The sequence below is a fragment of the Hemicordylus capensis genome, chromosome 17 (assembly GCF_027244095.1).
Source record: "Hemicordylus capensis ecotype Gifberg chromosome 17, rHemCap1.1.pri, whole genome shotgun sequence".
Taxonomy (NCBI): Eukaryota; Metazoa; Chordata; class Lepidosauria; order Squamata; family Cordylidae; genus Hemicordylus; species Hemicordylus capensis.
The window spans coordinates 14278407-14289589 of NC_069673.1; the positions used below are offsets into that span (position 1 = coordinate 14278407).

The 11183-nt window shown below is 58.3% G+C and overlaps 1 protein-coding gene across 1 annotated transcript; it reads right to left on the minus strand.

Annotated features, from left to right (window-relative positions):
• Positions 1-1585: 1585 nt before the first annotated feature.
• RNF183 (ring finger protein 183) lies at positions 1586-5681 on the minus strand. Its single transcript, XM_053282361.1, has 2 exons — positions 5062-5681; positions 1586-2860 (listed from the first exon to the last, which is right to left on the minus strand). The coding sequence occupies exon 2, from the start codon at positions 2800-2802 to the stop codon at positions 2230-2232; it is 573 nt and encodes a 190-aa protein (XP_053138336.1). The 5' UTR covers positions 2803-2860; positions 5062-5681; the 3' UTR covers positions 1586-2229.
• Positions 5682-11183: the final 5502 nt, after the last annotated feature.

Consider the following 11183-nt stretch of genomic DNA (forward strand, 5'->3'; position numbering starts at 1 on the left):
CCGAGGGAGGGAGCCTGATTTATATAGCCCCTGACATTTGGGGCAACTCTCACGAGATCTCGCCGTTGTGCAAGATCTCCATTTGCAATCTCGGGAAAGCTGCCCCCAGCCTCACAAGATCACGCCACCTTTGAGCGCCGTCTTCCCTACTCCCTGCCGGGGCCACTCAGACACTCCCCGGAGGGTCGAAATCTTCCTCCACAGGGCCAGGGTGGGCTGATGTTGCCTGCGCCGGGGAGGTTTGCTCCCGGGCGCATTCCTGGCCCCCAACAGCTTGGCCTCACCTCTTCACTACATTCTCTTGCATGTGGTCCTCTCTCTCACACCGCTGAGTGACCACAGCCCTTGAAAGCCAGGAGGGAGCCAGAGACCTTTTCTGAATGCACTGCCAGTCACGTTTCATCGGGTCTAGTATTGTGAGAGGGAGAGAAAAACTCTCCTTCCTTCCTCCCTTCCTCACTCCCTCCCCCATGGCTAACATGATGAGGGGTGAAGTAGCTGATGGCCAGAGCCCCTGCTTTGCGTAGAGAAGGCCCCGGGTCCAGCCCCTGGCATTTGGGCGAGACCCGTGCCGGAAACCTTGGAGAGCTGCCGCCAGTCCGTGCAGACAGTAGTGAGCTCGATGGGCCGAGGCTCGGACTCTGCATAAGAGGGAATTTGCATCGATTAAGTGGAGTCCTAGCTCAGAGGTCGAGATTCTGCTTGGCATGTAGAAGGAAACAGGTTCCCTCCCTGGCAGCATCTCCGGGTAGGGCTGGAAGAGACTCCTGCCTGCAGCCGTGGAGAGCGGCTGCCCGTCAGCGCAGACCGTCCAGAGCTCGGTGGACTAAAGCTCTGACTCGGTTTTTAATTTATTGTTAAATTTAAGGTGGTCTCCTGTGTTCTTGTGTATAAGACATTTCTGCTGGTGGCCACGCCTCACCGTTCCCATTTGCAGCCCTCTGGATGGCTTACCCTGTTGCTCTCTTACAAACTCTGGCTTGCGCAGCGACCCAAGAGGCAAATTCATCTGTCGCTTTCCCTGCCAGGGGTGCAGCGGCTGCTGGTCCAGCCGAGACCGTGGCAGGTCCCGCCACATAACTCCTAACAGGGGGTTTGAACTTGAGACTTGTGGGTCCTGTTGCTGCTCACGGCCACAGAAACCTCCTGTAGGTGGCCAAGGTAAAAATACGACCACCCCGAGCCCCATACCGAGGCTTGTCCGCATGAATCACATGGCCACGTGCCTACCTCCAGCCCAGACTTGCTGCCCCACCCTCTTGCGATACCAGTTTGGACCCCGGGCTCGAGGACATCCCGTCGGAAGAACCCTGCTGGATCTTACTAGAGGCCTCTCTGGGCCAGCCTCTTGTTCCCCGCAGATGCCTCTGGGAAGCCCACAAGCAGGAGATAAAGGCAGGCCCCTTTCCCTGCGGTTCTTGGCCCCCTTCAGATGCTCCAGGGGTTCTCAGACCTGTCTAGGACCCACATTTGAGAACCCACACTTCCGCTGGTAAAAGGGGGGGGGACCTAACCCCAGAAATAATTCCCCCCTCTCGTGTTGCCCATTGCTGAGCCGTAGAAAACACTTCGTTCAGCAAGAGAACAGGGCTCAGCCAAGCGTCTCTTTATTTATTTGAATTTCCACACACTCTGGGATTGGAGGGCCTGGGCCTTGTCCGCCTTCCTTTCTCTCACATAAGAGTTCCATCTGCAGCTTTAGCCTCAAGTACTTCAGGGCCGCGAAAAAGCAGGCTTGGTGGGGAGGAAGAGGCCCTGGACAGCTCTCTCCTCCTCGCCAGCAGCTTGTCTGGGTTCTCCAAGCAGCCTGGTCTCTCCCCGGAGGGTCTCCGCTGGGCAAAAGCACCCTAGCCCAGAGCAGGAGTCTGCCGGCCACTGACAGCAGCTCAGCTGCACCCTCCTTTGAGATAGAGGCCCCCCCGCAGCCTGGCAAATCAATCCTCCCATTGAGAAGCTGGTGTCTAAAGGGGTCCAGCTGAACCAGATCTGCAGGATCGATGGCAAGAGCTGAAGCAGCAGGAGGCGTTTCGCTCCGTGCTGCTGTCTGCCTCCCAGCCGGTGCCTTCAGCCGCAGGGTCGGCGTTCTCTGGATGCAGAGGACCCGGCACCTCTGGGGGCGGAGGCCTTTGGCACAGCGGAAGGGGCCAGTCCGGCTGCGCCTCCTGTTCGCCCTCCCCGGCTGTAGACTGGGTCCTGAGGAGCGCCCGGAGGATCCAGCCTGGGCCCCCCTCAGCCCAAACCCCCAAAGAACTGCTTGGTCCAGAAGACGGAGAAGACGAGCAGCAGCGTCACGCTCAGGATGACGGCCATCAGGTAGGTGAAGATGCGGAGCTGCGGGTTGCGGGCACACTCCCGCAGCGGGGAGCGGCTGGGCAGGGCGGTGGCGGCGGCCGATGCCAGGGTGGTGTCCCGGCGGCCTTCTCCCCCCGGCTCCGGGCCCAGGTCCAGGGTGTAGACCCTCGGCTGGCGCAGGAAGTGCCGGCTGGGGCGCTCCTCCTTGAGGCACAGCTGCCTCCCCTCCAGGACGATCTGGTTGGGCTCCAGGCGCAGCAGCCGCAGGACGGCCTCGTCGTTGGGCAGCGCGGTCACCGCCTGGTCAGAGGGCAGCACGGTGGGCTGCCGGCAGAGCGGGCACTGCAGCCGGCTGCGGACGGGGGAGACCAGGCTGAGGTGGGCCAGGCACTCCAGGCAGAAGGCGTGCTGGCAGTGGAGCCGCTTGGGTGTGCGGAAGGTGTTGTTGAAGGCGTTCCAGCACACCGGGCAGTCGGCGGCCGGCCCCGGCGGGGGCTGCTTCTCGGCCATCTCGCGGGCAGCGGGGCCCGGCCGGCCCCGCCAGCGGCAACGAAGGCCTCTCCGCTACCTGGGGAGCACAGAAGAGCTTGCGGAGGTTATAGGGACACCGGAAGCTGCCTTGTTCTGAGCCAGACCCTGGGCCCATCTAGTTCAGTATTGTCCACACAGACTGGCAGCCGCTCTCCTCCACGGTTGCAGGCAGGAGTCTCTCTCCCAGCCCTTCCTGGAGATGCTTCCAGGGACTGAACCGGGGACCATCTGCGTGCCAAGCAAATGTCTGCCCACTAAGCCACGGCCCCACCCAGCACTGGAAGCCCGGTCCCCGCTGGCATGCAAAGAGGAAGGTAATTGACACTGAAACGGACAAACTCAATCCATAGGCAGCTGCCTCCTACTGAGTCAGACCCTGGGTCCAGCTAGCTCAGGGTTGTCTGCATGGACTGGCAGCGGCTTCTCCAAGGTTGCAGGCAGGAGTCTCTCTCTCTCTCAGCCCTACCTGGAGATGCTCTCCGGGGGGCGGGGGGGGGGGGACCTGGGACCTCTACAGTGCAAAGCAGATGCTCTCCCACTCCAGGGTGGCCCTTCCGTGTTCACTGAGTTGTTATTCACACCGCGCTGTCCGTGTACGGCCCCACGGCACTTCGCCGCATGAACAAGAAAGCCCCAAGGAGCTTGCCCTCCAAAGTTTGAGAGTGCAGCATCACCGGGGGCCGGGGGGAAGAGGCCCGAGGCTGGGTCTCCGCCAGCTGTGCAGAAGAAACCTGGAGTTCAGCTCTGAGCATTTCCACTTCCACTTTGGTTCAAGGGATTCGAGGTGGTGTTTCCTCCCCCGCCCCCCTACCTGCTCCTTCGTCGTTGCAACAACAGCCCTGTGAGGTAGGTCAGGCTGAGAGATGGTGATTGGGACAAACTCACCCAGGGCAGAATGGGGGATCTGAACCCAACTCTTCCTGCTTCCAGTTCAGCCCACGACACCGCACTAGCTGTCCTGGGAAATGTGGTTAACGCCCATGGACATCTCTCAGGCCAGTGGCGTGGTGGGAAAGTTTGGTGAGGGTGGGATATTCGGGGCCTGCAGCTGCTTGGCTGGCTGGTTTTAGGGGCTGCCAGGCACGTCGGTTACTCTTTACAAAGTTTCCTGACATGCGTAAATGCAGATTTACATGGGTGCATGTTTATCCCGTTTGCTGTGGATGTTGCCATAGAAAGAACAATAGACCTGGGATATAAAATCAGGCTTCTAGATCGTGCCTTGAAGTGGCGAACGGAGCTACAAATGCCCTAAGCAGAGAGAAGCTATTCAGAGGGGGTTGTGACTTAGTGGCAGAGCCCCTGCTCTGCCTGCAGGAGGTCCCAGGTCCCCTCCCTGGCAGCAGCTCCAGGTAGGGCTGGGAGAGAGACGCCTGCCTGCCACCTGGGAGAAGCCGCTGCCAGTCAGTGCAGACAGTCCTGAGTTAGATGGACCGAGGGCTCAACTCAGCATATGGCAGCTTCGTATGCAGCAGCTCCAGCAATACACAAGGGCAAAGGTGTGCCTCACCTGGAGTGTCATCTGGCTTATGGCCAGCCCTGGAAATTATCTGTGGGAGAGGCCATCCTAGAAGCAGCAACAGGTAGATAAGCCCTGGTCTTGTGTAGCTCTTCAATGGGTGCTGACAGCTAAGCTGCCCACCTCAGTTCAGGTGAGCGGCACAGCCCTTCTCCTCTGCTGTGGAGCTGCGTTTCATTACCCGGGCGCACACAGCAGTTGTGAAGCTGAGTACTCCTGAGCACGTGCAAAGGGCTCAGCCACTGCCCCTGATTGCAGTGCAGCCTCTGCTTTTATTAGGGGGCGGGGAAGGGTGTGCTTCTCCCGGGCAGGTCTGGGCCCCAGCACCGCTTGGAATGATCCCGGCAACTAGATCGGCTCCTCTCCGTCTCCAGCGGCCCTCCTCTCTCCCTGCCTTGCCCTCTTGTTTACCTGGCTGCCGGGGTCCCGATGGTCGGGTGGAGACCCAGGGGACGGGAGCTCTGCCTTGAGCTTGAGTGGCTTGGATGGGGATGTGGCTGAAAGGGGGGGGGCACCCTGAGACCCGGAGTGCCTCTGAGGTGTCATTGCCTCTGCCCTGGTCGTGAATGCTGCGTTCAGGGCTTGTCTGAAAGGAGGCGTGGGCCTTGGCTCTGGAGGGCTTCCGATAGCAGGGTGCACCCGGGAGTCTGTCCCCACCTTCCAGCCCCCCTCTTGCCTTTTGCACTGCCCCCCCTCCCTCCATCAAAATCAAAACTTACCATGCAAGCAGGAGCTGCAGCCTGTGTGACCTCATCCTGTCTGGGGACCGGAGAGCAGGGGGGCTGGCTGGCAGCCGCACAGGAGGCGAGCAGCAACCCTGGCCGGCTGCCTCTCCATTTCCCCGTCTCCTTCCTCCTGCCTGCGCCTTTTCACACCGCAGGCGAGGGCAGAGTTCACTGGAGCAGGGGCTGGTCCCAGCCGGGGGAAGGCGCTTCCTCGGCCGGCGGCGCTGCCCCAGCCAAGGTGCCCGCGCTGCTCTCTTGGTCCTCGGGGGACCTTGTCCCCAGCGGAAGGCTCCCTGCTCTGCTCCGTGAGGTTGGCAGGCAGCCGTTGTTTACCACCTGAGGAGGGGCAGGCAGGCTGAGCAGGGCAGGCAGCAGAGGGCTGCCATGGAGATGGCCGAGCCAAGCGCCTGGCCTGAGCAGCCCACCCCCAGGCTGCGGCCCTGGGGGCGGGGAGGTGCCTGCCATGGGGGGGGGACGAGAGAGGAGCCAGGGCACTGCCGTGCAGTCTCTGCCTTAGAAGCCAAGCTGCAAAATCCTGCATCAAGAAGAGCAAAAGGCTGCAGTCCTATCCACGGCTAGCTGCCGTTTCCCACCAGGGTCCGAGGGGGGCATGTCCACGAACACCAGCTGCTAGGGGGCACCAGAGGGAGGGAGCCCTGGCAGGCTTCCCACTGCGTGAGGCAGGATGCTGGTCTGGCTGGGCCTTGGGCCTGATCCTGCAGGGCTTTTCTTACGTTCTGATGAGAGGGGATCTAGTGGATTGCTTGACTGGGGTTCTCCCGTGGAAACAAAACAAAATGCCACCTTAAAAAGCGGGATTCCGCGACCTCCGTCTTTGCGCGGAAGCCTGGGGCACGTGGTTGGCCTTCACACCCTCCTTATGGGCTTCCCAGAAGCCGCTCATTGGCCGCCCTGTAAAGGTGGTGCACTCAACTGGCCTTGGGTCTCATCTGAACTTTGCTCCCGAGTTCCCCCCGGCTCGGAAATTGTACTCACAACCGTTTTATGGCTTCTGAGATCTCACCAAGCATCGCCCACCTATTTAAAAGCCTGTCTTCTCCATGAGTGCTAGAAACTTGATTCCGTGGATGCTGCGTTATGCACCCAGTACTAAGCTCTCCCTCTCTCCCTCTCGCTGGCGGCTTCAGGGCCGTCCCCTCTTTTCTTTTGGAAATGAGCTGATCTCTCTGATCCCTGTGGGCCATGCCGTAGCAGCAGCAGCAGCAGCAGCAGGAAAGCGATGTCTAGCTTCTCCGAATGGACTTTGCAAGGGAGGCAGGCCTGGACAGCTTGTACCCAAGAGAGCTGGCTTTATGGCCTTGATAACCATATTCCTGTCCAGTGTCACACGGATTTCCTGGCAAGGTCTCCAGCCCGTAAAGCCCCCGCCACGGCGCACAGAAGGGGAGCAGCTGCAGGTTCCTGTTGCGCCTGCCGCTCTGCATAGGTTGGTTGCGATCTGTGAGCTCGCTTGACCCAGACTGGGGGCAGAGCAAGAGCCCGTTATTGCTCCACAGTTACTGTGTCTCCCTGCGGACTTTGTGTAGAAAACACACACCCTGCTAGGATTTACGACCGGCTTCTGTGTGTGTACCTTGCGGATTCCAGGCTGCTGCCTTGGCAGAGGCTGGAACACAGCAACAGCTCCTCCAGAGAACGAGCACACAGGGCCTCTGGCTCAGCGGTGCTCCTTCTAGCTCAGCGCTTCCTGCACTGACTGGCAGCAGCTCTCTCCAGGATTTCACGCTTTCTGGAGATGCTGCCAGGGTCTGGACTGGAGATCGTCCTTCCCCATGCACAGAAGGTCCCAGGTTTGATCCCTGGCAGCATCTCCAGCTAGGACCGGGAAGGACCCTCGAGCGTGAAACCTTGGAGAGCTGCCGCTGCTGCCGGTCAGGGTAGGCGATGCTGAGCTAGGGGGACTAGTGGCCTCGTAAGGCAGTGTGTGCACAGGCTATGGCTGTAACTTAGTGGAAGGACCCAGGCTCGGACCCAGGTTCCGTCCCCAGCATCTCCAGGTCTGACCCCGGTCTGACATCCTGGAGAGCCATGCCCAGCCAGCACAGAAACCAAGCACGATGGCCCGAGGGTCTGACTCAGTCAAAGGCAGCTTCCTAGGGTTGGTTTGTTTAAGGCAGAGGGCCGTAGCCCAGTAGCAGTCCCCGGCAGCCTCTCCGATTCGAAGAGCAGGGCTACCCGAGGCAAAGGCAGAGCAAGACCTCCATGTTCAAGGGCAGTCTACCTCCGAATAGCACCCGTTGGAGGAAAGGAAGCGGAGGGCGGGGCGGTTGCCCCTCATGCCCTGCTTATGGGCTGCCCAGAGGCATCTGGTTGGCCCCTGTGGGGAGGAAGGGGGCGCCCTCTCTGCAGAGGGGGGCACTGGGGGGCCTGGCACGGCTTCAGGAGGGCAGACCGCTTGGCCAAGCCCTCCAGGCCGAAGGTGTGAGAGCAGGGCAGGAGCAGAGGAGCGGGGTGGGAGGGGGTGTCATCCAGGAGGAAGCAGACAGGGCATGTCTGAGGTCAAGTCAGCTCACGCCAGCCATAAGACCGCGCGGGGATTGTGTGTGAGCACCCAGAGCCCAGGTCACTCTGCCTTCCTCTCCCTCGGCCCCATCACGCCAGAGCGGCCCGGCCAGTTTGGCCGAGTCCTGGTTGCTAAGCGAGGGAAGGAAGCTTGCCCAAGCAGAGGACAGCCTCCGTTGCCAAGCCTCGCAAACAGACCGGAGGTGCACCCTCCGAGGAGGTGGTCTCTGTGGCCGGGATGGCTGCCCTCGCAAGGGATCCTGGGAGGTCTCCAGCAGCCGGGATTCCCTCCTGGCCCGCACTGTGCCGGTGACCGACTCTCCGGAGAGGTGGGGCCCCTTGAAGGACCAGAATTGGGTTATCCGTCTGAGAACGCTACCAGGAGCAGGGAGAATCGCCATCCCGCCTCTTCTGGGGTCTCCTCTGGCTACAATCCGGGGTTCCGCGAGGCCCGGATGGTTCAAATCAACTGTGGGGGGGAAGTATCGGATATGGACAGTCCTCCTCCTCCTCCTCCTCCTCCTGCAGCCCAGCCGGAGCAAGGACCAGCTGAGGGGGCCCCCCCCGAGTGTCCCGTCTGCTACGTCTCTTACGACAACACCTTCCACACCCCTCTGCTCCTGCCCTGCTCTCACACCTTCTGCCTGGAGTGCCTGGCCAAGCTGTGCGCCTTCCTGAAGCCCGGCCAGGCCTTCCAGTGCCCCTTCTGCAGAGAGAGCGTCGCCCTGCCCGCCGGAGGCGTCCCCAAGCTCCCCGCCAACCGGGACGTCGTCCGGCAGCTCCCGCCACAGATGCAGGAACTCCAGGAGCTTTGGCTGGACGGGCTGCGCCTGTGTTGGCGGCAAAAGCCGCCGGCGGACCTGAGAGGCCAGGCCGCAGCGCTGCTCGTGGTGGTGGACTTGTATCCAACCGCCTCCCGAACCGCTGACCCTGGGAACCTCCTTGGCGCCCGGCGCCCATCTGGGAACTGCTGCGGCTTCCTGTGGCGGCATCACCCCAGCCTCTTCTGCGCCGCTGCCCTGCTGGTCTTTGGGGTGCTGCTTCCCCTGGCCGTGATCCTTGTGTTTCAGCAGCGCAGTTAGCAGGGCTTGGCTCTTCTGCCGGTGTGCTCCTCTTTCGTGCCGGTCCATTCGCTGTGCATTTGGGCTGCATCTGAACGCGCCACTGAGCAACCAGTTTTCCTTCGGCAAGGCAGAGCTGGCAGCCTGCCTCGCTCCCCTCGGTGTCGCAGACTTTTGCAGGAGGGAGGGGGTTTCAGACTGAGAGCTGCTGCCAGGCATGGTTTTAGAGATGGAAGGGGCCTTGGAGGTCATCTATACCAGCCCTCTGCTCCGTGGAGGAACCGCTCTAGCATCCCTGACAGAAGGCTGTTCCGTCTCGGCTGGAAAACCTTCAGTGAAAGAGAGCCCACTGTTATACAAGGGGAGACTATTCAACTAGCCGATGATTCTGCTGTCAAATGGATGATTCCGACGGTTCCTCTATCAAACCGATCTCGCAGTCAGGAAATTCCTTCTAATGTCCAGCCCGAATCGGCCGAATCGGCTCAACAAATTGGTTCCAGTCCTCGGGAGCAACAGAGAACCTTCACACCTCTGGGTGGAGAAGGAGGCGGCACATTTTTAAGCCTCCCACCCACCCTACCCCGCCATCATTTTTATATTATTTGCATTCACTGGGCAACATCCAGTGTTAAGAGGCTTGAGTCACGACTTGTCTCAGTGATCTCAGTGGGGCTTTAATCACAAGTAGTCAATGTTTGTTTCTATTTAAACTTGCATGCCATCTTTCATTCAAAAGGATCTTGTGCATTGTATTTTTATTCCACTTCTGATTTTCATTGGCTTTTTGTATCATTCTCATCCTGTTTATTTTTAACTGCTTTGAATTCAGTGGAGAAGAACAGAAAGAACAGCTGAATATTTGGCTGGCAACATCCAATTTGTCCGTCCCCCAAACCCCGGGATCTTAGCACTGGATGTGTCCTGAATTTTGAAAGACTGAATGGCTTCGAAGTGTTTGGACAATGACATTGGCTTATTAGATATGCACTTGGAACTTCTGCAGGAGATTGAGAGTTGGTCTGTATCTAACCAAGCCTTAGATAACAAAAAGAATTTGCTGGTTCGTAGGGGAAAGCATATTTCTAAATCTGAAGAAAGATTTTGCAGTGAAATGTTGTGAAAATTACTTGATGAAGCAAGCCACTAAAGATTATATTTTGCCTTGCACACGATGACAATGATAAATATTTACATACTGTAACTCTTTTCAGCAAAAGTTCCCAAAGCCGTGTACATAGAAACATAAGTAACATGGTTCCCTGTCCTGAAAAGGCCCACAATGTTGGGGGGGGGAACGAGGGTAGACACCAGCAACAGCCTCTGAGGGGTAGCTGTGCTGGGGTTGGATAGGCCCAGTTGCTCTCATAAGAACAGCCCTGCTGGATCAGGCCCAAGAAGGCCCATCTAGTCCAGCATCCTATTTCACACAGTGGCCCACCAGATGCCTCTGAGAAGCCCACAGGCAGGGGGTGAGGCCATGCCCTCTCTCCTGCTGTTGCTCCCTTGCAACTGGTATGTAGAGGCATCTTGCCTCTGAGGCTGGAGGTGGCCTATAGCCACCAGGCTAGTAGCCATTGGTAGCCTTGTTCTCCATTAATTTATCTAAACCCCCTCCAGGCTGTAGGCTGTCGCCACATCTTCTGGCAGGGAATTCCATAGGATGACTGTGTGGTGTGAAAAAGTACTTCCTTTTGTCGGTCGTAATTTCTTGGCAATCAGTTTCATGGGATGAGCTCTGGTTCTAGTGTTCTGAGAGAGGGGGGAAATTTCTCTCTGTCAACTTTCTTCACGCCATGCATGACTTTATAGACCTCTGTCATGTCTTCTCTCAGTCGTCTTTTTTTCTAAACTAAAAAGCCTCTCGCCTTACTATATATAAGAGAAGCACCATCACGACCCCGGTGCTAATATTTTATACGGTGCTGTGTGCATTGATGTTGGTATTCCTATCCACAGTAAAGGCAGTTTTCTGTTAAAGCTGTTCTGTCCGTTTCAGCTGGCTACCTTTAGCGTATTGATTCCGTTTCCATTCAACTTTGCTGCACGGTCAACAAGCCCCATCCTGAGACGCTCTCCTAACAGTCACCTTCACAACAGCTCCCAACAACTAAAAGCAGGATAACCTCACAGAGGTGGCCCTTAGCTCCTTGGGGAACAGAAGAGATTTCTGGATCAGAAATCCAGCAACCTGCTTCCCACAGGTAGGTAGATGCATCCAGAATCCTGAGAACAGCCCTAGGTGTAATCCCTTTTTCAAGCCTCTTGGCTAGTGGCCACCAGCATGGCTTGTGACAGCCAGCACCTTACATTAATTCTGCAGAGGGTGAGAAAACCCTCTCTTTCGTCTGGCCGTCTCCTGCCGCTCTGTATCACTGGCTGGCCCTGAATTCTAGTCTTGTGAGAAGAACAATGACTCTTTGCTGGGTTGGGAAGAGACCACAGGAAGGAAAAGGTTAGATCATTTGATAAGGTGAGAGGAGGAAGATTCAATCATTAGTGGGGAGGAAAAAATAACCATTACTCCATGAG

What these genes read in the sequence shown, in the direction of transcription:
- RNF183 (XM_053282361.1), bottom strand. Translation starts at nt 2,802, where the DNA reads ATGGCCGAGAAGCAGCCCCCGCCGGGGCCGGCCGCCGACTGCCCGGTG.